This window comes from Poeciliopsis prolifica, unplaced genomic scaffold (assembly GCF_027474105.1).
Source record: "Poeciliopsis prolifica strain line A6 unplaced genomic scaffold, Auburn_PproV2 SCAFFOLD011, whole genome shotgun sequence".
NCBI lineage: Eukaryota > Metazoa > Chordata > Actinopteri > Cyprinodontiformes > Poeciliidae > Poeciliopsis > Poeciliopsis prolifica.
Window position 1 is genome coordinate 13,985,635 of NW_026562386.1, and position 24,343 is coordinate 14,009,977.

At 36.4% G+C, this 24,343-nt stretch overlaps 3 protein-coding genes across 4 annotated transcripts; 2 read left to right on the top strand and 1 right to left on the bottom strand.

Moving 5' to 3' along the window:
• Positions 1-3,654: 3,654 nt before the first annotated feature.
• Positions 3,655-24,072, bottom strand: LOC129364306 (photoreceptor-specific nuclear receptor-like). Of its 2 annotated transcripts, XM_055036871.1 has the most exons (11): positions 24,009-24,072; positions 23,391-23,542; positions 11,719-11,854; positions 11,140-11,446; positions 9,608-9,758; positions 8,569-8,672; positions 8,198-8,494; positions 6,712-6,890; positions 5,589-5,829; positions 5,397-5,502; positions 3,655-4,135 (listed from the first exon to the last, which is right to left on the bottom strand). In XM_055036871.1, the coding sequence occupies exons 4-11, from the start codon at positions 11,228-11,230 to the stop codon at positions 4,003-4,005; spliced, it is 1,302 nt and encodes a 433-aa protein (XP_054892846.1). In that variant the 5' UTR covers positions 11,231-11,446; positions 11,719-11,854; positions 23,391-23,542; positions 24,009-24,072; the 3' UTR covers positions 3,655-4,002. The 2 variants fall into 2 exon arrangements, with proteins under 2 accessions (XP_054892846.1, XP_054892845.1); XM_055036870.1 differs by having other exon boundaries at positions 11,140-11,854; positions 24,013-24,039.
• LOC129364305 (tripartite motif-containing protein 16-like) lies at positions 14,890-17,924 on the top strand. The gene has a single exon (XM_055036869.1). It carries the CDS (start codon positions 14,950-14,952, stop codon positions 16,534-16,536), a length of 1,587 nt encoding a protein of 528 aa, XP_054892844.1. The 5' UTR covers positions 14,890-14,949; the 3' UTR covers positions 16,537-17,924.
• Positions 20,259-21,945, top strand: LOC129364307 (E3 ubiquitin/ISG15 ligase TRIM25-like). The gene has a single exon (XM_055036872.1). The coding sequence runs from the start codon at positions 20,279-20,281 to the stop codon at positions 21,545-21,547; it is 1,269 nt and encodes a 422-aa protein (XP_054892847.1). The 5' UTR covers positions 20,259-20,278; the 3' UTR covers positions 21,548-21,945.
• Positions 24,073-24,343: the final 271 nt, after the last annotated feature.

A 24,343-nucleotide genomic window follows, 5' to 3' on the forward strand; every position in this document is an offset into this window, starting at 1 on the left:
AAGGGAGGGCAAAACAAGCAAGATTTAAATGAACAGAAACAAAGAGAAGAAAAATTATTTCCATTTGTTTTCTTTGAAATACCTCAAATAGCAGCTAAATACTGATTATTTTAAAGTCCAAAACAACCAATTTTGGCTTTAGGACAAACTTTTCTAGCTGCAAAAACACAATAAAACTATTTGTCACTTTTCAAATAAACTAAAGATTTTATAATTTATCATAAAACTTTAATCCAAGGAGCTGAAAACTAAAATAATTCAGTTTATCACGGTGAAAGCCATATTTACATCTATTAAATCTTTCTAAACTCTTTCTGTTTTGGGTTGGTTGGATTACAAAAAGCAAGTCGAATTACTAAATGTCAGAATAATGAAGGTCGATTATTCTGTTGGTTATTCTTATGTTTATTCTGATTTTTAAAAAATTACACATTTTGTAGAATTTTCATTTTAAAACTTATGGCTTTTTGCACAATTTTATAAAAGAAAAACAAACGATTCAGTTCCTTTTCAAAACAAAATAACAAACATTTTATGGAATAATGGAATAATACAGGATTCATTTAGTGAATCTGAAAGATTTTTAGAAGAACATATTTATAGACCTATTTTTGTTTGTTTTTTATCTTAAATGTAAAATATATTTTTTCCAGTTTTGGCTTATTTACTTCTCTAAATACATTGATTTTTTTCAGCAAATGACCTTTTTTCTAAATCTATACTATTAATTGATTACTGAAGTGGTTGACCATCATTTTAACAATCGATTCATCAAAATTGATCACAAATAATAATTTCAGCTCAATTTATGTGCAAAGATTATTTTTTAAACATTTTGTAAAAGATTATATTGTTGCTTTAAAACTTTTTGTGGATAATTTCTGCTTGTGTTTAAAGGCAAATACACTACAGACTGCTCCTGATACTAAGGCGCAGGGCATTCTGGGTAAACACAGCCCAGCTAGCCTAGCCTAGCCTAGCCTAGCCTAGCCTAGCTGGAGGAATGACTCGTCTTTCACCAGAGACAAAAGAGAAATCCTACAACCACTTTGTTTGGAGAAAGTTTTTGCTCAGTTTCTTCTTCAAAGGTTTTTCTGTGATTTCCTTCAGTGATTCTTGGTGCAGCGCCCCCAGAGGCGAGAAGGGGGATGTCCTGGTTGGGATGCCCTAACATCTGCCAGTAATTTTAAACTGATTGCATGAATATCAATGAATAAATGAAAGAATGTGCTTCATTTGATTCCATTTATTTTATACATTTATGAAATGCGATATTATTGTTACTCATTTCTTTGTTTTTATCTTGAAACACCAGATTGAGTGATTTCTTGTCCAGATGGTATTGTTATGCCATGCAGGTTTTTCTGCAACTCGGCAGCAAAAACTATTTGCTCATTGCCTGTTGCTTCAGAAACTAATCCTATAATAAGGTGAAAACCCCTTATTAAACAAAGGGAGGCTTTGTCTGAGTCAAGCTGAGGAAAGGTCAAAATTAGAGCGCGGACACGTGAGGAACGGCTTTTCTCCTGTTAGACTAAGACTTTCTGGAAAAAAGAGCCTCTGAAAGGAGTTACACAGCAAAAACACACAATTAATTTACTCTAGTTTCTGGTGTTCATGTTTTAGTACACTTTAAATAATACAAAAATAACTTACAAGTAGTTTTCAGCAAGAAATAGGAGGTTGTTTGAGGTAAATAATTCCTTCAGATCTCTGAAACGTTCTTGTTCCGCAGGCAAAATATTCCACATTTAACATGAAGTTTTTTCCATCATATAAATGAAATAATCTGCCAGTCACACTGATACGTTTTTTCATCAATATTAAGGAATTATTGACTTGAAACAAGCTCAGTATTTTTCAGAAAAGTTTCTTATAAGTTAGTCTGGTCTTATTTCAAGACATTACCTGTGGTAATTAGTTTTTGTGTTTTTGCAGTGTAAAGATTTTGGTGCTTTAAAACAAACCTTTAAAAAAGAGTTTCATGTCTCCTAGTCTCAGTGCATGAGCTCATTTATGTGACCAATCAGTTTTTAATCACCTGCTCTGGGATTTCTGACGCTCAGCTGCAACCATTTCAATAAAAAAGCTGCAGTTTGTCCACTGGAAGCAACTTCCTGTCCTGAATTAGGTTTTAATTACATCCTTGGACTGATTAACTGGAAATTTTTCATTTCTGCTTTTGAGTTTGAGATTCCAGATCCTGGCTCTGAATTTGGAGATGAAAATGTGTTTGTTGTCTTATCTGAATGTTTCATTCTGCTTGAAGAAGAAGAAGAAGGTAAAGTGAGCGTCGGCTCTTATCAAGCTGACATTTAGCTGAATTATGTCGGCCATCACTTCAGTCACTGTCTGCAGTCAAATCTTATTTAAAGCAGGAATCATTTGTAACCAGGCTGTTTCTGCAAGACATGATATGAAACAAAATTTCTCTCTTTTCAAGTTTAAACTACTGTAAACCTGAGTGAAAAAGATTCTCATTCATTTTAAAGGCTATGTATCTAAAACCACATATAAATATGTAAATATTTATCCATGCATGTATTTTAAAAATTATCTTATTGATTTTAAAGTTGTTATAATTTAGTTTAGTGGAAGATATTCAGACCTTTTTTGTCACTACTTTTAGGCTACTTTCAAATTTACAAATGAATTAACCTTCCATCATGCGTCACAATGAGACCATGTTGGAAAACACTGTAAAACACTAAATATTACCCAATATTTTGTTGTCTTTTTATGTAAATATCTCAGTACACTTAAAATAAGACAAAACTAACTTACAGGTAAATTTTCAGCAAGATATGTTAGTGTGTTTCAAGTCAATAATGCCTTAATATAAATTTTTTTAAAAAGTATTAGTTACAATGGAAGATTATTTGTAAAATGTCCAGTATGGTGGAGTATCTGTGGTACTGTGGGCCATTTTTTCCTTCCAACGCCCTCAATACGTAAGCATCACATTAAAACCTGGCGTTAGAAACAGAATGGATCGTCACTGGGTCTGAAGACAATAAAGAACCAAAAAACAATGTCAGAGCAAATCAGAAAAGTAAATGTTTACGGAAAAAGTTGGGAGTATTTTGGATGTAACTGTCCAAGAAATTAGAGATGCAGCAACTTTCAGTCTGAATATTGTATGGCATGGAAAATGACTTCTGCTTCTTCTCTAAACGTCTGTCATCCATAATGAACTCTTAAAACAGGCGAACAGAACTTATTATCCTAAACAAGACGGCGGTGAGGTCCAGGAATATACGGCGGTAAATCAGGACGTCAATCTGATTGCATCTCCGCTCGTTATAAAGCGATGAAGTAATGGTTCAGGGTGTTCACGCGTCCTTAAGTCTTAAATTCATGCATCTAACAATGAGGCCTGTAAATGTCTTAAATTATCTTCCTAAGTAAATTGACCTTTAATTCGTTATTCATAAGTCTTCAATTTTGCCTTGACAGACAATTTAATGTTGTATATTCTACGGGTTTGTTTCTTGCTGGACTTTTCCTTCAGCAGAACAGTTAATAAATAATATGCATCCTTCCAATGACTATTTGTACCGGCATTTATTTTGAAACCAACTGTTGTTTTAACTGCAGTGATGGTGTTGAAACATAATGTGGACGAATTAAATAAAGGACCAAACTTACCAGAGTTTTTTTTTCCACTTTATCAACACACAAAAACACAAACACGGGATTCCCATCAGTGACAAAAGATATAAACAGTTCATCTATGAACAAACAATAAAAGATCTGGGTCACATTTTCAGAAAATCAAGGTTTTTTTTCAGGAACAAATCAGCATCTAAATGTGATACAAACTGACAGGATGAGCTGCATTTTTATGATCCACAACGACCCAAAATTGAAGCAATTAGCCAGCAATAAAAAGACATTTACAAAAAAATAACAGCATGCATAATTATTAAATATTTATACAGAAGAGAAAAAAGCAAATATTGAGTCCAGTGAGGGAGAAATGAGTCGACTCCATGGGTTCGATTAGTTTTTGAACATGTCGCACAGCAGTTTCTCCATGGGAGTGTTTCCGATGGTTCTGTGGAAAAACAGCAGCTCTATCCGCTCCGAGTTCACGAAACGCAGCGAGGGAAGGAGGAGAAGCAGCTTTCCAAACCTGAACAAATCATAAAAACTTCAGCATCAGAGGGAAACACAAACCAGATCATAATAAAATACCAACCACAGCACAAAACCTCTAAAATAACAGCATTATTTCATCTTAATTATGTACCTTAGTCACTTTTATTCATGTAATTTTTATTATTTATATGTTTACTATTTATTTATAGGCATTTATTTAATTAAAATTTTTTTTAATGTATTTAATTTTTTATTTTATTTATACTTTGTGATTATTTGACATTATGTAGATCTTTATATTTTTTGCTTTAATTTCTTAAATTTTAGTTTTGTAGTAAATCAATGTTTCGGTTTTGCTGATTACCACACTAATTACATAGAAAACAGTGATGTGAACAGTTTAATTCAGTTTAAGCTGAATTTTAATGACAAACATTAAATTCAGGACATTAAAATTCAGAACATTAAAATGACGAATATAAGACGAACTTTTGTGTTTTGGCGCCATCTAGTGGCCATGATGTGTAAACACGTAAATTAGTGTAAACTGCCTGGTATTGTTGAACATTTCTAAATATTTTGGGTTTTTGGCTTTCCTGATTTAAAAAATGTACTTTTATATGTATATAAATTTTATTTTTGGTTGCTAATGTTTAAAAAGTGATATATTTTAGAGCTACATACAGGGCAGAAACAGTTCATCATGATTAATCGATTATAGAGATAATAGTTAACTCATTTTGGGATAGATTAATCATTAATTGGAGTATACAGGCTGCTTGCTAAAGGAACAGCATACGAAGAGCAGCAATTATGCCAAAACTCTACACAAATATATGTACTTCTCACATTCAAGAAAAAAAAACATTTAAATGTAGAGCTTCTCTAAATATCTTGTGCACAGAACTTTTCAAATGCCAGTTTTAACATAAAAAATCTCCTATAAAACACCTTCTTCATTCACTTACTAATCCGTTAATTAAATAATCAACAGATCAGTGACACACTGCATTGATGTCAAGTCAAGCACTGATCTTTTCTCATGTTGATTCTGGAAATATTTTTATGGTGCAGATGCATCTTCTACCACAAATGATCAAGCATTCATTAAACTTTAGTTCATAAAATGTTTATTTTCTTATTTAAAAATGAACTGAATTATTATCATTTTTAGAATCTATCTCAAAAAGCGATTGCAAGTAAAAGTTGCCGAATGTGACCAGGTTTTATTGTCAGAATGGTAGATTAATCAATGACTAAACTAATCATTTAAATCAGCTCAGTGAGGGTTTTACCTGGCTGGTTGGGTCGGGTAGTGTGAGCGGATGTGTTGTCCCAGCATGACTTGGGACTGGTCCTGGAGGTTCTCCACCTGTTCTGGATCCTTTAAACCTCGAGTCTCTGTTTGCAAATTAAAGCCACATCATTAAATCATTAAAGTTTCATCCAGCTCTGCTTCTGAAAGGCTGTTTTGGTTTGACGCTGACCTGGCTTGAAGAGCACGATGGCCTTGAGGCAGGCGAACTCCGTGGGGTCGACAGCGAGGGCCTTGAAGCGGCTGAACGCCTCCTGCAGGAGGCGCAGGTCCAGGGTGGTGTAGCTGGTTTTGCCCTGCATGCCGGGGCAAAGGTCAGGCAGGGAGAGCAGCGGGCAGCTCTCCAGAGGCAGAGACCACTGGATGGCACAGAGCAAGAACAGCTCGCTCCACGCCTCCTCCAGCAGGATCACCTGAGCGATAAAAACAGATGATCACTTATTAATTATTTTAAGCAGATCAGTTAGTGTTGTGTGGAAACTGAAGCATCCACTGTTGCTCTAATTGAATTAATATAAACTAATTTGTTCCAAAAGGTTCAAAGTTTTCATTAAAAACAGAAAAAACCCAATTAGATTAGGGCTGAAACGATTAATCAGGTTAATCATAATTAATTGATTAATGAGGTAATTAATAACTAAATTAGTAATAGAATAATTGTTTACTGAAGAATACAAACTACAAAAAGGCAATTTTGTTGATAGAACACAGTCAAAACTGTACAAAAATAAAAACATTTTATTACATTTTATATATTTTCCCATTTTAAAGAGAAATTGAACTGTTTGCTAACTTTAATATTTAAATTTTATTTATGATAGTTTATTAAAAAGAACTCAAGTGGTAAAAAGACAAACCTGCAGAATGTGCAAAATTCATATCCAGCCAATTCATTAATCATAAAACTGATAGATTAATCAATAGATAATATTGATTAATTCATTAGTATTTTAAATATAACCATAAATGTGCTTTATATTACATATGGATGACTTATTTCATATTTAATTTATTTTTGAAAATATTTAGTAAATAATTAATATGCTAATGAAAATGTTTTTCTATAAATTGAATTACAAAATAATAAATTAAATAGCATTTGAAATATACTCATAAATTAGGCTTAAGTATGCATTTATTTTCATTGGATGTTTTATTGCAATACAAACAAATTTTATATATATTGTATATATTTTTTTACAATATTGGTTTTCTTCCTGTCTGCCTGACATCTTAATTTATTTACAGTTTATTCTGTAAAGTCCGGCCTTTAACACCGTCTACGTGAATCTCACCTGGTCTCTGAAGGGCAGGTTGGAGAAAACCGGCAGGTTCTTGGCCCATTTCACCGACATGAAGAGCAGCCTCGCCGAGGTCTCGTAGACGTTTTCGGAGCTGGACGGGTAGAGAGCCATGTGGTACTCCGAGGACGCCCTCTCCGGCTCGTTGCTCGTCACATCAATGTTTTCATCAACTGAAAACAGAAAGAGAAGCTTTAGACGGAGAACCAGATTTACTGGGGTCATCCAAATAAATCAATCACCTTTTGATTAATTGTTGACTAATGGTTTATTAGATTAAAATTAGTTTCAATTCATTAACTAATAAAGTACGCTTAGCCCTTATTTTAGTGCTGTAGTTTGGCCTCCATCCATTAGAGGGCACCGCTGGTCATCCTTAGGCATTGTGGGATGAAAACAGTTTTTTTACGCCAGTATGTTCTGAGCTCCTTAAGTTTTCTTCTTAAAATTGCTTCATTCAGCCGAGCAACATGACGGTGCAACGGCAACTTAAATTACTGAGATGGAACAAAGGTGACGATATGACGACAGAAAAGTGGATCAGACAACAAACTTTTTTTAACATGTTCTAGAAAAAAAACAAGATGATGCTGAATAAGCCCGATTTTGAATTCACTCTGACTTTAATAAGGTGCAAAAACCACAGTTTCTATTTATTCACTCAGGCTGAAACTCACGATTTTTCTGAGGATTAATGGGTTGAAAATTTGCCACGTTCTGCATATTTTTCACTTAACCACTTCAGGCTTTTTGTACAATATGAAGGATACGTTAAAAAATAAAAATAGACATTTTATTTCCTTAAAATTCAATAACAGCATTCATTTAGTAGCTGTAGGATATATTTACAAATATATTTTTTATTATAGTATACATTTGGCTTAATTATGGGTAAGATTGTGGTGTTCTTCAGTAAAATGCCTTTTATAAGAGTGCATAAAGTTAATCAATCACTAAATTAGTTGACAATTATTTCAATAATCAGTAATTCATAATTACTGCGTTAAAAGGTGCAAGTAAACGATGCAATTCCTGTTTCAAATAAGAAAATAAGCATTTTGCTGCCTAATATATCATTTCTTCAGTGAGTTTGAACTGGAAATATGGTTCCAGTTCAAACTCTATTTAGAAAAGGGAGTTTTTATCTTAAATGCACATTTTGTACAGTTTTGGCTTAATTACTGCTCTGAATCTGATTTTAAGCAAGTGATCTTTTTTTAAAATCTGTAAACTCCAGTTAACGATTAATCGATTGCTAATTTAGTTGATTATTTGAATAATTGATTCATAGTGACTAATTGTTTCAGATCTAATTCAGTTGGTATTTGATGCAGATCAGGTTTTTAAGAAAACTGTCAATCATCGTTGGATCAATAAGTTTGCTTAACTTTGGATTAGAAAGTGTATTAAAGTAAAGAAGGATTTTTTTCAGCGATATTACAGTAAAGTGTTTCTTTCTGCCAGGAAGTTTCCTCCTCACCGTCTTCGGGCTCCAGCTTGGCGCAGGTCTCGGCCGTCATCAGGCTGGCCATGAAGCGGTGGTTGTTCTGGGGGCTGACGCAGCGCGGCGGCGCCACAGAGGAGCTGATGGACATGGAGGAGGAGATGTGGGGCCACGTGATGACAGAGCCGCTGGAGGCCGAGGAGGAGGAAGAGGAAGACGAAGAGGAGGAGGTGGGCTCCCGTGTTGTGGCCAGGTGCTCCTTCTCAGGGTCGACGTCGATGGAGTCCAGACGGACCTGAGCGGTGCTGCGAGGCTGCCGCTCGTTCTGCACGGCTGCAGGTTAGAATCCGGTTACTTTAGGAGAAACTAAAGTTGGCCCAACTTCATTAAAGCTTATGGGGACGTACCATCCTTATTCATGCCCGCCTGCAGACACTTCTTTAGCCGACACGCCTGGCACTGGTTCCGATGGGCTTTGTCAACGGGACACATCCCGGTACCGGCCTGGCACCTGTTGACCCAGTCGGACTTTTAAAACGGCGGCAATGGTCTTTCATCCCCCCACTATGTTCATCACTTATTAATAAACAGCTTTACAGGTGAGGAAGAGGATTAGCACCACTGAAAAAAAGAATCAGACTTTAATCTCAGAATTCTGACATTAGAATTCTTTAGAATTCAGAATTCTGACATTAGAATTCTTTAGATTTCAGAATTCTGACTTTAAAATTCTAAAGAATTCAAAATTCTAAAGTCAGAATTCTGAATTCAAAGTATTTTTTTCAGTGACCCTAATCTTTTTCTGTGAAAAGTGATATTTCTATTCAGTTTAAATCAATAAGACCAGAAAAACTTTAGATTTAATATTTTATTTTAGTTATTTTTTTATATAGAAAAACAGTAGCGTGAATTAAGGTCAAATGACAAATCCAAGATCCTCTTGTATTTAGTAAATACAGGACTTTAAACTGCTCCAAATTCAAAACAAATGTTTATAAGCCAAAGAAATAAACGGTCAGCATGTTATTTACAAATGTTCATATTTTAAGTAATGAAAAGGTTAATAAAAAAATAAATAGTAAAACCCCCTGTGGCCTCCTTATGGGTGCCACTGATCATTCAATGGTAAGTCTAAAGAATTTATATTTAGTCCCTTAATAAATCCATAATTCATAAATTATAAAATTGACTGAAAATACACAAAGTGTGACCTTAATTAGATTAAAGCAACTTTCAGTTTTTTCTAACTAGACTTTTAAACAGCATGTTGAAAGTTTTCTGAATTTTAAAAATTTTCTGTAATCTATTACAGAAAAAAAATTCTTCGTCTTTCTGAGTTTCCTGCTGTAAAATTGTAAATTTGATATGACTTGTTGGACAATTCGCCTCATTTTCCCAGCATTCAGCAGCTCTATTTCACAGAAACCGTTTCTGATCCGTTCTTGCCTGTAGATGAGCCTCCTTCTCACGCTGCGCTTGAAGAAGCCGCTGCAGCCGTTGCAGGCGTAGATGCCGTAATGTTTGCCGCTGCTGGTGTCGCCGCACACTTTGCACACCAGCGCCGGACTCAGAGCTTTTCCTGGAGCTGGACTCTTGGCTGCAAGTCAAAAACAAAAACACACAAAGCCGCCGGTTCGTTATGGTGCCATTCATCCACAGGCTGGGTATTGTTTCACACACAAGCCTACCATCTGTGCCAACAGCTAGACAAAAACTTTCTGTGTGTCGTCTATCAGATATTTAAGAATATTTTCTCTTTTTTGCAATAATCTTTTTCCAGGCTTCTATGTACCTTTAATAATTGTTTAAGTTAATGTTTGATGCAAATGAAAGTTTAATTTTTATAAAGAACGAAATGGCAGATCAACAACTGCTAATAGAAATAAAACTGAATTTGCTTAAAAAGTTCACCTTGAACACTTTACTGTAACATCTATGCTTTGAGTATTTGCATTATTATTAATAAATCTGGGAGATAAAGATTCATTTAGTTTTGGTTTAGATGTGGATTTTTTTTGCATGACAACAAACTTTTTCAATATTTCCCAGAGGGAAAATCCCAAGACTTAATAAAATCTTTTATCTGTCTATTTTATTCAAGTTGCAGCAAAGACTGGCTCAATATTTTAACTGCAAAGTGTTTTTTCTCCTGACAGATAAACAACTGAAAACAAATGATGCAGAGTTGTAGGAAAATAGAACAATTAAATACTTTAACATTAACTTATTTTGGTTAAAATATATATTTTTACTGTGAATAAATTCATTATAATAATCTTTTTGGTGTATGAAAGATGTGGAATAAACACTTAAATGTAGGATAAACATGTAATTTTTCATTTTTTTATACGCAATAAAAATAAAAATCTTAAACAAAAACTGAGTGGAGATAAAACTGGGACTTAGTATGAAGGGTTTAATGAAACATAACAAGAAAGCACAAAGTTCAAATGTTCAGTATTTTCTTATCCTAATATTTTGTTTTATATAAAATTTTAACTCAGAAACATGAGAAGTATTTATGCTGAGACAAAGCACTGCAAAAGCACAAAATCTTAAGAGTATTTGTGGTCTAATTGTGCAAATATCTTTATAATAAGATAAAATTAACTTACAGGTTACTTTTCACAAGAAATATGAGCTTATTTTAAGTCAATAACTCCTGATGATAGATGAAAATGTGCTAGTTATTTTCACCTAGTACATGATGAAAATAATGTGCTAGACAAAATAATCCGCCACATTATAACTTATAATATGGGAAAAATATTTTGTTCCGCTGGCAGATTATTTCCCTTATAACTAAAACATTTTCATCAATATTAAGTCATTATTGACTTATATTCCTACATCTTGCTGAAAAGTTCCTTATAGGTTAGTTTTGTCTTATTTCAAGTGTTCTAAAGTATTTGCAGTACAAACTAAATAAAAAGCACTTGGTAATATTAGTTTTTTCTGCTGATTCCTGGCCTTCGTACCTCCTCTGCTGTCCTCCGTCCCGCCGCTGCCTGAAGATTCAGCTGGAGAAGCTGAAGGCATCATGGGGATCTTCGTCCGGTGATCCTCCATAATCAATCACCAATAAAGAAGTTTTTCTCTCTTTTTTTTTACTTTAAGATGTAAAAATGAAGACTTCCTAAATTTCTGGGCCTTTTTTAAAGCAGTGTGGAGTCAGAGGATCTTGAGTGGCCTCTTGTTGAGCATCAACAGGTCCGTGTGTCCTCCCTGCTGGGAATGCCGCTGCCGTCTGCGAGTCCGCCTTGGCAGCAGGTCCTCAAAAGGGACCTGAGGGGTGGAGGATTAAGCCCCAAGCGCTGTGTAAGCACCATGCCTATTTGTCATCCTCTTAATCTTTACTGTTCATCTACTGGATCAATCAGTCACATTGGCAGAACGATGGTGCCGCTCAGACACAGATCTTTCTGAGGATTCCTGAAGCTGCAGGAGTTGTAACTTTAGACCAGCTCTCTTCGTGTCCTCATCAATCAACGCATCGCTTCTCTGTCTGTCATCGACCAGGACTAATATTACCAAGGACATGAGATTATTAAACTTACCTGCCTCTCCAATTTGTTCCAGACTCCAGCTGCTGTATATTTGATCTGTGTGATTGCTTCCCATTCATGAAGACCCCTGATGTTTGCAGAGGAACTGCCTATTAACTCACGTTTCCTCCACTTTTTCCCCTTTGACCTGATCACAGAGGGAATAATGAAGTTTAGAGTTCATTAACAGGCAGGGCCGGCCCAAGGCAAACGCAAGTCCACCAGCTGCTTAGAGCTCCAACACCACCAGAGGGCCCCCAAGAGCAACAAGCTAGCATAATGAAATATACAATATATGTCTTAAATAACGTTGAATAATGTGGGACTGAAATGATTAATCGTGATGAATAGATTATTAAAATAATTGACAAAACATGAGTACAAATTACAAATTAGATGTTTCACGCCCATGCTAAAATAATCATTATCATGTTTTTGTTTTTTGTAAAGAAATTAAACCTATAAAATAAATATTTCAGCTTTTTTCTAGCATTTTAGGTTTGAATTGACTAAAACTAGGTGGTAAAACTGTTACTTTTATGTAGAACATGTTTACAAATAAAGACGCTTTTTATCCTGAATGAAAAAAAATTATATCTTTTTGTACAGTTTTGGGTTAATAACAGCTCCGACTATGTGGCTGTTTTCATAAAACAGCCACTTTTAGTGTCTGCATATTCCAGTGAACGATTGATAACTGACTAAATAGCTGACAAGTACTTCAATAATAGATTAATCACAATTAATTTGACTGATCACTTCAGCCCAGATATTATTACATATATAGTTCATATAAATTATTCTACATCTATCTAATTCATCACAGAGTTAAACATCTGCCATCTCCATCCGTTTCATGCTCATTTAAATTGAAACAGACCTTTTATGCTTGTGGAGCATAATTAATGTTGATGTCAGCGTGTTTCAGACCCTGAACAAACAGATCTTCACCATAATTGGAAAAACAAAGTGGAAAGCAGTTAAGTAGATTAGAGTTTGACCACGTTTTGTCTGCAGGGGCCTCGGCCGCCGTCACCAGGAGTAGAAGGGGGGTACAATTAGCTCAAAAGATTAAAAGAGCAGTGAAGACACACTACTAGCATCTTTAGCCATATGGTGGCTACTCTCTTCATCCTTGGTCGGGACACGGTTGACCTTTGTGAGATTTAACAGTTAATTAGTCGTCTGAAGTCAGCGGTTGGGTTTCCACAAGGATTCGCCCAATTACACATTGATTGCTAATGTGAATGGTGACTTTGTTTTCTGAAGCAGGTATGATTCTCTCTGCTTTAGTTCAAGTGTTATTACTTCTTTTTATCACATAAATAAAATATTTGTGGGTCAATTTCAGTGGTACATGAGTACAAATTATTCAGATGTTTCACTGTCATGCCTGTCATTTAAACCAAACCATATCTTTCAGCTGAAAGGAAGTAAGTTAGGATCATAGTTGAAATGATTAATCTGATAATTTGTAATTAGTCAATTATTAAAATAATCATCAAATAATTCAGTAATCAATTAATTGTTTACTAGAGTACAGAAAATCAAAAGAAGGCCATTTACTAAATATTGCTGTTTATTTATTACAGTGTAACTTTACAAACCCAATAGGTTTCTTATAATCAGGGTAGCAGGAGCTACATGAATAACACAAATAGTTAGCAACTACAGGTTTGATAGAGGAACATTCAGGAAAGGAGAGATACCAGAGAGCATCAAACTAACGTTCCTTTTATATTGGACAACTGATTTAATTTTACATAATTGTCGCAGTGGGAGCCATAGTTTGTTAAATACTTAATGAAATATGTTGTCCTATTTGATGACTGATGTTTGTTGTGCATATAGTGATGTATACTGACAAACCAAGGGGGTAATTAGTCAAATTTTGTCTTTGTTATGGTTGCAGTGTGCAGGTAAAGTAACACCAAACAAGTAATCAACAACAACATGCCAGGTTGCACACAGTTGTGATGCTGAAAAGTGCATGCCAGTAGAGATTTGCATGGCCGGTTAGAGTGTAATGTTTTTCTGACTTTTTTTTGTTCGTTCTATGATTTAAAACACTTTGAACTGCCTTGTTGCTGAAATGTGCTATACAAGTAAACTTGAATGAGTTAATACTGTTGTCACTTCACAAAAACTGGACAACTAGAGTAACTTCTTACACCAGCTATTCAGTTAATCATCTTAAAGACATTCCCCAAGGCGGATATTTAAATTCAAATTCAAAATCACTTTATTAATCCCAAAGGGAAGTTAAAAGTTGTTATAACTCATTAATTCTTCAGAGTTACTGAACATGCTGATGGCTGTTGGCAGGAAAGATTTTCTACAGCAATCTGTACTGCACTGAATCTGAAGAAGTCTCTGACTGAAGACACTGTTTTCCTAAGACAGTCTCATGAATTTGATGGTCAGGGTTGTCCATAATTTTCTTGATCTTATGAAGAATTCTTCTTTGCATAATCATCTCCAGGGGTTCCACAGTCATTGCCAGAACAGAACCAGCCTTCTTCATCAGGCTGTTGAGCTTTTTTAGTTCCCCAGTTCTGATCCTGATGCCCCAACAGGTGACAGGAGAAGAAATGACACTCTCAACAACAGACTGAATATAATACTTCTTAGATTAATTTTTAGATTACTGTGCAGAGAGACTCCTATTATTGCAATCCAGAAAAGTAATTAGAGCAAACTTAGAATCCAGAAAAGATTCTTCCAGAAAAGGAACATTCACTTTTAATCATTAGAAATTGTGGAGTACTTTTTTCTTTTCTTTTTTTTTTTTTACTAATTGAGAGCCTATTTAGAAAGTCCAGAGAATACTTGCTCATACGTATCTAGCAACCCAGAAGTCCAGAGGATACTTATTTAGCAAGCCAGAACAGAGATTAGAACAAACTCAGACTCCAGAAAAACTACCACAGTAACTACTTTTTAGACTCCTATTATTTCAACCCAGAAAAGAAATTAGACCAGAAAACACTTACTTATTCTTATCTAGCAAACCTATACCCTTTGAATAGATCAACTTTAGATTATTTTTCTTCTTTTGCTTTTTCTTTTCTTTTGTTATTTTGTTTGTATTTCCTTTTAATTCCTGTAAAGCACTCTCTGCACTGACACGTGATTTACAGGTAGAAGCTCAAACCAGTTTATCTTTTCAGGAAGTGAAACTCACTTCTTGAAAATATAAACCAGAAGGGTTTATGTTTTCAGTCAGTGTGACTGAGAGCAGAAATGGAGCAGAATCAGCTGGACAGAGAAACGTTCACCTGTTTGATCTGTCTGGATCTACTGAACAATCCGGTGACTACTTCCTGTGGACACAGCTACTGTAAGAACTGTATTGAAACCCACTGGGATGGAGAGAATTGGAAGAGAATCTACAGCTGCCCTCAATGCAGGGAGAGGTTTATACCGCGGCCCGTGCTAAAGAAGAACACCATGCTAGCAGCTTTACTAGAGCAGCTGAAGAAGGCTGAACTCCAAGCTGAAGATGTAGCCTGTGATTCCTGCACTGGAAGAAAACTGAAAGCCATCCAGTCCTGTTTAGACTGTCTGGCCTCTTTCTGTGAGAAACACCTTCAGCCTCATTACGATTCAGCTGCTTTTAAGAAACACAAGCTGGTGGAGCCGTCCAAGAATCTCCAGGAGAACATCTGCTCTAAGAATGATGAGGTGACGAAGATGTTCTGCCGCACTGATCAGAAGTGTGTCTGTCTCATTTGTTTGATGGATGAATATAAAGGCCACAACACAGTCTCAGCTGCAACAGAAGGGACAGAGAGGCAGAGAGAGCTGGAGGAGAGACGAGAAAACATCCAGCAAAGAATCCAGGAAGAAGATGTGAAGCCGCTTCAACAGGAGGTGGAGGCCATCAATCGCTCTGCTGATAAAACAGTGGAGGACAGTGAGAAGATCTTCACCCAGCTGATCCGTCTCCTCCAGAAAATAAGTTCTGATGTGAAGCAGCAGATCAGATCCCAGCAGGAAACTGAAGTGAGTCGAGTCAAAGATCTTCAGGAGAAGCTGGAGCAGCTCTCACACACAGAGGATCACATACAGTTTCTCTTCAACTACCCCTCACTGCCAGCACTCAGTAAGTCTACATACTCATCCAGCAACAACAATATCCGTCCTCTGAGACACTTTGAGGACGTGACAGCAGCTGTGTCAGAGCTCAGAGATAAACTACACGACGTCCTGAGAGGCTCATGGACAAACATCTTACATAGACTTAATGATGTGGATGTTTTACTACCAGGACCAGAACCAAAGAGCAGAGCTGGATTCTTAAAATACTCATTTGAAATCACTCTGGATCCAGACACAGCGCACACACGCCTTTTACTATCAGAGGGGAACAGGAAGGTGACAGGAATAAGTCAGGATCAGTCTTATTCTCGTGTCCGAGACAGATTCACTAATTGGTGGCAGGTTCTGAGTCGTGAGAGTCTGACTGGTCGTTGTTACTGGGAGGTGGAGAGGTGTGGGACAGTTGATATAGCAGTCGCATACAAGAATATCAGCAGAGCAGGAAGTAAGAATGAATGCGGATTTGGAAATAATGAAAAGTCTTGGGCTTTAGAGTGTTCCCCATACAGTTTTCACTTTGGACACAATGACATCTGGACCCCCATCTTAGCTCCAGTTCCCTCCAGAGTCGGAGTGTACCTGGATCACAGAGCAGGTATTCTGTCCTTCTACAGCGTCTCTGAAACCATGACTCTCCTCTGCAGAGTCAAGACCACATTCACTGAACCGCTACTGGCTGGAGTTTGGGTTGGTTCTACTAAAGACTCAGCAGAGTTCTGTAATCTCTGATAGATTTTCAGTCTTTTCATTGTTCTGATGCCTCTGCTGTTCTGTTCTTTATTTTTCTGGTTTAAATGTAGTTCTCTGTGTTCCAGGAAAGAAAATCACCGCAGATATTTTTGGTCATTCTGATATGATACAAATGTTTCTCCACACAAAAATCTAAATTTATCTGGGTTTATTAAAACACTCACAGAAATACTTAACACTAACTTTTAAGATTTATGTAATTTTATTACATGACAAATTTCCATTGACCTTTTTCAAATAATTTAAATGCAAAACTATCAAATAAACTTAACATGATTCATATTCATCGGCATAATAAAGCCCATTTATTTAAATTGCATAATCTTTAGGTTTAAGTATTTGATATTTTTAAATACTTAAACTATATTAAATACTATTATTAAATTAACAATAACAAGTGTATTTATTTCAAACACGTAAAGTATATCGTTTTGAATTGCATAGCAACCAAGATACCTATGTAAATTAGATAGCATATATTTCTTTGATTTACATGTGACTTATTATCACATTTATGAAATTTCTTCCTATTCAATCAATTGTGATGGTACCTGGACTGAACTTACATAGCAGTTGTCTAATCATTTTTGGCTACTCAAAGCACTTTACACCCAAATAATTTTACACCAATCTGGGATTAAATGTCTTGTCCAGAGGACGTATTGCAGAAGGAAACTGGAATTGAACCTACAACATTCCTATCACAAGACAACTACCCACAGAGCCACAGTCCCATGCCCGTCACATGGACTTGAGTGCTGGGGAAAGTCCGTCCTCTTTCTCATTTCCCTTCTTAAGATGGATGGCAGCCAAAGGGACTTTACCACAGCCTACAGGTGCAGGATATTGTGTCCGGCTCCCCATTTTTCCCCTCGTAACTTCAATAAAAGCCATTCATAAAATTTAAATACCAGAAACTTGTTTGTTTACAACTTTAATTATTTAGTGTATATTAATCGATAATATTCAATACATTCTAGAATCAATTAGATTATATAGACAATAATAAATTTAAAGGCATATGTATACAAAATTGAGTTTTAAATAAAATCAAACAGATGTAAATTCATAAAACTGTGCCATGAATCATTTATGTGATTGTAGTTGTGCCTTAATATTTATACTGATGTATGTATTGTATCATGGTTTTCCTTCTGCTATTTTGCACATGTTGCTGTTGTTTAACTCAGGTGATACCGAAGTGAACTGAACTTGATTCTGATTTTTTTTCATTGTGATCCAAAGAAGAAACTAAAACTAGAATCAAATTAGAACACTGCTGCATGTTTTCCTCTCAATTCTTTAGATTTAGAAAGTAAACCAAGTGTCTGTTGTTCTGTTTGTTTGACTTTTTCAAAAAAACAATTTGATAATAAAGAAAAATGTATCTTCATTATTACAATAAATTGAGAGTTTTGTCATCATATAAAATTTCTTTCATACAGAAAGAAATGTTTCTGCAAGAAATGTGCAGAAACATTTCTTTCAGAGGGTCTCATGTGATGCTGGAGAAAATCAGATACCTAATTAATACCAGGACAACAGGAGCAAAAATCTGACCTGAGTTAAAATGGATTAAATTTAGCTTTAAGATGAAGTTCCTGGCCTGGAAAATGATTCAGTCTGCAGACTGAACCTCCTGCTGGCATTCAATTTGTCTCCTGATCAATGATTGATTGTGTTTTAGATTAAACTGGACTAAACAAATTATAACTGCATGTTTTCACTATGTCTTCATGAATAATGAAGCTTTAATTTAAATATAAAGCACTGGTAGTTCCTTTAAATATCTTATGAGCCAGAACTATTATTGCTTTATTGTTTATTAACATCAGGTGTTTAAACAAAGATTCTCAATATTAAATGCGAGGTGTAATTACTAAACATCATGTGATATAATATGAACTTCATAAATGTTCAATCTTTTGCTGTTTTAGATGATTTTATGAAGGGTTTAAATATTCACTAAGAATCTGTTCCCTCCATCCAACATGAGGCTCTCCTCCTCCTGATATTTATTGATGATTTGCACACTGACTGTAAGGAACAATATTTTGTTGGACAGACGGAAGATTGGTGTGAGCGCTGGACCTCTGTGTTGTGTGATTTTGTGTGGTGATCAAATAAACTACAAGACACCGAGTCTGGATTCGGAGGCGGTTTCCGTTTAACCTGACAATCGGGAGATATTAGCATTAGCACATAGCATGTGCTACAGATCTCCAGCCTGATCTGTGCAAAATAATAGTGTCAACATCACTGCACATGGTGGTCATTAACAAAACCAAACGTTTAGCACCATCAGATGTTATCAAGGTGGATTAACAACTTAAGGGAAATGAAATGAAACCTGGAATTGCGGGTATTTCTAATTTAGTGCAGCGCATCAATACCACTGGTATTGTGTTTTCTTACTCTCTGTGGAAATAAGATTAGCTAGCATAACTATGCAGATGATACATATCTCTACATTACGATGTCACCAGGTGACTCAGAACCATCCAATCACTGAGCAGAAGCTGAGAACAGATAAATGTGCGGATGTGCCAAGACTTTCTCCAGCAGAACAGAAACAAAGCTGAAGTTATTATCTTTGGACCTAAAGAGTTATAGATGTAGAGTCAACGCACAGCTTCAGTTATTACAGATGGAAACTAGAAATCAGGATGAACTCTGACCTGAACATTCAGAGCCACATTAAGACAGTTTCAAAGTCGGCCTTCTATCACCTGGAGAACATTCCCAGGATCAGAGGACTTATGTCTCAGCATTAGCTAAACTCATGGATAAACTCATCCATGAGTTTATCTTTAGTCACATCGATTACTGAAACTGTCTTCACAAGTCTGCCCAAAAAAACAATCCTCCAGCTGCAGGTGATGGAGTTCTGACTAAAACTAGGACGACAGAGAGCATCACCCAGATCTAAAGTTCTTCCACTGGCTCCCGTAGCTCAGAAAATAGACTTTAAGATACTGATGTAAGTTTATCAATCATTGAATGGTTTAGCATCACAATACATTAAGATCTGCTGTTTTATCAACCTTTCAGACCTCTCAGGTCTTCTGGTTGTGCTCTGCATCCCCAGAAACAGAACCAAACATGGAGAAGCAGCAGGCAGCTTCGCCTTCTATGCACCACAAATCAGGAACAAACCTACAAAAAAACGCTCCTTTAAATCTAGACTAAAAACCCACCTGTTTAGAATTAATTTTGATTAGTAGTAGATGAAACAATGATCAATTTATTTGATGTGTATTGATGATTTTGATGATGATACTTCACAAATTGTAATGGTTGTTACTGGTTTTACAATTGGTGACTGTATAATATTCTTATAATTTATAAAATGGTTTTATGATATAAAGCACTTTGAACTGACTTGCTCTTGAAATGTGCAATACAAATAAACTTGATGAGGTGCTCGGTTGGCGCACTGCGTAAACACAAATAAACTTGATGGTTTGACTGCTTTTGTTCCATCACTAGTAGGACAACCAGACTCCCTCCTTAAAACATTCATTCAGTTAATCATCTTTCAGGTTTTCGAATTTTTCTGTTCTTCCTGCTCGTAATGCTGCGTTGATCCAACGTAGTATGAAGGTGAAAGTTGATTGGCTGCAGCCTCTCTGCACTGACACGTGATTTACAGATAAAAGCTCAAACTGGTTTCTGTTTTCAGGAAATGAAACTCACACAGTCAGTGTGACTGAAAACAGAAATGGAGCAGAACCAGTTCGACCGAGAAACTTTCTCCTGTTTGATCTGTCTGGATCTACTGAAGGATCCGGTGACTACTTCCTGTGGACACAGCCACTGTATGAACTGTATTAAAAGCCACTGGGATGAAGAGGATCAGAAGAGGATATACAGCTGCCCTCAGTGCAGAGAGACATTCATACAGCGACCTGTGCTAAAGAAGAACACCATGCTAGCAGCTTTAGTAGAGCAGCTGAAGAAGACTGGACTCCAACCTGCTCCTGCTGACCACTGCTATGCTGGACATGAAGATGTGGCCTGTGATTCCTGCACTGGAAGAAAACTGAAGGCCATCAAGTCATGCTTAGTCTGTCTGGCCTCTTTCTGTGAGAAACACCTTCAGCCTCATTATGATTCAGCTGCTTTTAAGAAACACAAGCTGGTGGAGCCGTCCAAGAACCTCCAGGAGAACATCTGCTCTAAGCATGATAAGTTATTGGAGATCTTCTGCCGCACTGATCAGAAGTGTATCTGTTATCTCTGCACCATGGATGAACATAAAAGTCATGACACAGTCTCAGCTGCTGTGGAAAGGACTGAGAGGCAGAGAGAGCTGGAGGAGAGACGAGGAAACATCCATCAGAGAATCCAGGACAGAGAGAAAGATGTGAAGCTGCTTCAACAGGAGGTGGAGGCCATCAATCACTCTGCTGATAAAACAGTGGAGGACAGTGAGAAGATCTTCACTGAGCTGATCCGTCTCCTCAAGAAAAGAAAGTCTGAGGTGAAGCAGCAGATCAGATCCAAGCAGGAAACTGAAGTGAGTCGAGTCAATGATGTTCAGGAGAAACTGGAGCAGGAGATCACTGAGCTGAAGAGGAAAGACGCTGAGCTGGAGCAGCTCTCACACACAGAGGATCACAGCCAGTTTCTCCTCAACTACCCCTCAGTGCCAGCACTCAGTGAGTCCACACACTCATCCAGCATCCGCATCCGTCCTCTGAGACACTTTGAGGACGTGACAGCAGCTGTGTCAGAGCTCAGAGACAAACTACAGAACGTCCTGAGAGACTCATGGATAAACATCTCACTGATGATGAATGATGTGGAAGATTTACAACCAGACCTAGAACCAAAGAGCAGAGGTGGATTCTTAAAATATTCATGTGAAATCGCTCCTGGTCCAAATACAGTAAACAAACGATTGGAACCATCAGAAGGGAACAAGAAGGTGACACGGATGAAGAAACGTCAGTCAAATCAATGGGACGGAATGTTTTTCAGGATGTAATGGCAAATTGTGGGCATTGATTTGTTCCCAAAACAGTTTTAGTTTTGGTCATAACAACATCTGGATTCCCATCTCAGGTCTAGTTTCCTCCAGAGTCGGAGTGTATCTGGATTACAGAGCAGGTATTCTGTCCTTCTGCAGCGTCTTTGAAACCATGATTCTCCTCCAGAGTCCAGACCAGATTCACTCAGCCGTTACCGGCTGGAGTTTGGGTTAGGCTCTGCAGAGTTCCGTAAATCTAGATAGATTTTCTCTTTGCTTACTGATCAGGGTTCATTGTTCTTGTTCTAATGTTTCTCTGCTCTGCCATTCTGTTCTTCAGTTTTTGGTTTAAATGTAGATCTTTCGTGTCCAGAAGCCATAAAGGAAATCACTGCTGATGTTTTCTTTCATTATTATATGCCATAAATATTTTTCCACATGAAAATCTGAACGTCTTTGCTTTCTAATGGTTTTTGCTTTAATATTTGTATTTATATTGATGTATTTGGATGTTCTCCAGGAGAGAACATCCTCGTGGATGAGAATATTCTCCTGCAGAAATCAGTTGATACTTAAATTAACTGAACTTAATTTTCTCTTTTAAATGTTATAGATAGAGGAAAACTGCAAACAACATCAACTTAAAATTGATGCTTTTTTCTTCCATCAATGAATGGATGTGCTGTAACGTTTTCCAGCTGAACAGAAACAAAACTGAAGTTATCCTTGAATCAAAAGATGAACGATCTAGAGTCAGCGCACAGCTTCAGTTATTAAAGCTGGAAACTAGAGATCAGGCTGAAATCTGGGCGTGGTGATAAACTCTGACCAGAACGTAAAGTGCCACATAAAGATGGTTACAAAGTTGGCCTTCTTATCAACTTTAGAACCAAACATGGCGAAGCAACACTCAGCTTCTGAATGGGATCAAACTTCCAGAAAATTGTAAAACAGACAAAACACTTAGTTTCTTGAATATTACACTGAAAACTCTGCTATTTAGTGGTGCTTTTTGAACCATAATCAATGAAACATTTATCAACATATTTGATATATTTTGATGATTTCAAAGTTGGCACTAATCAAAATGTAAGGTTTGTTAATGGTTTTCACAACTGTTGACTCTATATTGTGTTTATGATGTCTTTTACGTTTTCACAATGTAAAGCACTTATGTAAACATAATGACTATGAGGTCAACAAGAGCAACAAATCTGACTTTATTAAAAGTGGATTAAATTTAGCTTTAAGATTACGTTTTTGGCCTAGAAAATGGTCCAGTCCGCCCCTGAATGATTTTGTCTCAACCTCCTGGTGGCGTTCAATTTGTCTCCTGATCAATGAGTGGTTGCGATCGACTGATTGGGAATCCCTGTTTTAGGTTAAACTAGACTAACCATCTTATAACTGCATGACTTTACTTCTTCATGAATAATTAAGATTAATTTAAACATAAAGCACTGGTGGTTCATTTAAATCTTTTATGAGCTGGAACCTTTATTGGTTTATTGTTTATTAAAATCAAAGATTCTCGATAGCAAATGTGAGGTGTCAGTACTAAACATCATGTGTTGATATTTGATTGGTCTAAATATTAATTTCAACTTCATAAATGTTCAATCTTCTGCTGTTTTGGATGATTTTGTTAAGGACATATATTCGATCTGTTCCCTCCATCCAAGATGAGGGCTCTCCTCTTTATGATAGTGATGAAACTGACTGTAAGGACAATATTTTGTTGGATGGACACAGGATTGACAGAAACCAAAACAACTCCACCAGTGTATCAGTCCTCAACAGAAAAAAACACACACAAAAGATGCTAACACTTCCCACATAAATAGGAAATTTAGTCCGTTACCTTATTATGTTTTCAGACTTGAGGCTCATTTTGTGATTATTATAGGTTGCTCCTCTGAGATCGCCACACAAGTCGCGACATGGACAATCCAGCATGTTGAATCTCCCTTTCTTTGGGTCAGAGTGGTCCTGACATCCTTCTGAACAAACAGACTATACCACACAGACAATAGGAGCATAATTAAGAAAGGGAAAATTGGGATAAAAATAACTTTAAAAAATAACATGAATTTACTCCATTCAATAAAAACTAGTGTAATCTCAAATTAGCCAAAATGCTAATGTTAGCATAAATTCTGTCAGTGGCATGTGGAGCATCATCTAGTCTTTCTTTAAATTGCTCTATGCAGTGTGCTAAACACACCGAATGAATCTACAGACTTCACAAGTCATTTCAATGCTTTGCTATGCATTGCTATGGCAGGCCCCAATACATAAAATGAACCTAAAATTTTGTCGTGTGAATTAGGCGTTAGCTACAAGAGTTTTAAATGGTACAATACAGGACAGAGTAAAATTTCCAAAGGTTGTTGAATTGTTAAGTAAGACTTACAGATGGTGAGAAACAACACAGTTGTGTATAGAATAAAATGTATTTGGACTAAAAGAACAAGCTTACGGACTGAGTTCAGTTCGACGTCCAACCAGACAACAACCAAGCTCGCGAGCCCGTTACTATGGAGATGCGCAGAAGCGTGCAATCTGTCACGTACGCCACCAGGAGCAGTCAGGCTCTCGCGCGCCAAGTTCCATTATGTTGGTTGGTCATTTCTACTGAAAATATTAAACTATCGAATTGATGGTATAGGTGGATTTATATGTGTCTTCAAAATTGTTACTGTTTGTTTTTAATTTATCTTTAAAATTATTGTCGCAGTTGATTTCTGCTTTTGTGTTTTGAAAAAACAAACAACAAAAAAACTCTTGAAAAATGCCCTCTCAGTTCAATTTGTT

What these genes read in the sequence shown, in the direction of transcription:
- LOC129364306 (XM_055036871.1), bottom strand. Translation starts at nt 11,230, where the DNA reads ATGGAGGATCACCGGACGAAGATCCCCATGATGCCTTCAGCTTCTCCA. An exon ending in GGCGGGCATGAATAAGGATG is followed by an intron (nt 8,495 to 8,568) that starts GTACGTCCCCAT and finishes TCTAACCTGCAG; the next exon opens with CCGTGCAGAACGAGCGGCAG. An exon ending in TACCCGACCCAACCAGCCAG is followed by an intron (nt 4,136 to 5,396) that starts GTAAAACCCTCA and finishes TGATTTGTTCAG; the next exon opens with GTTTGGAAAGCTGCTTCTCC.
- LOC129364305 (XM_055036869.1), top strand. Translation starts at nt 14,950, where the DNA reads ATGGAGCAGAATCAGCTGGACAGAGAAACGTTCACCTGTTTGATCTGT.
- LOC129364307 (XM_055036872.1), top strand. Translation starts at nt 20,279, where the DNA reads ATGGAGCAGAACCAGTTCGACCGAGAAACTTTCTCCTGTTTGATCTGT.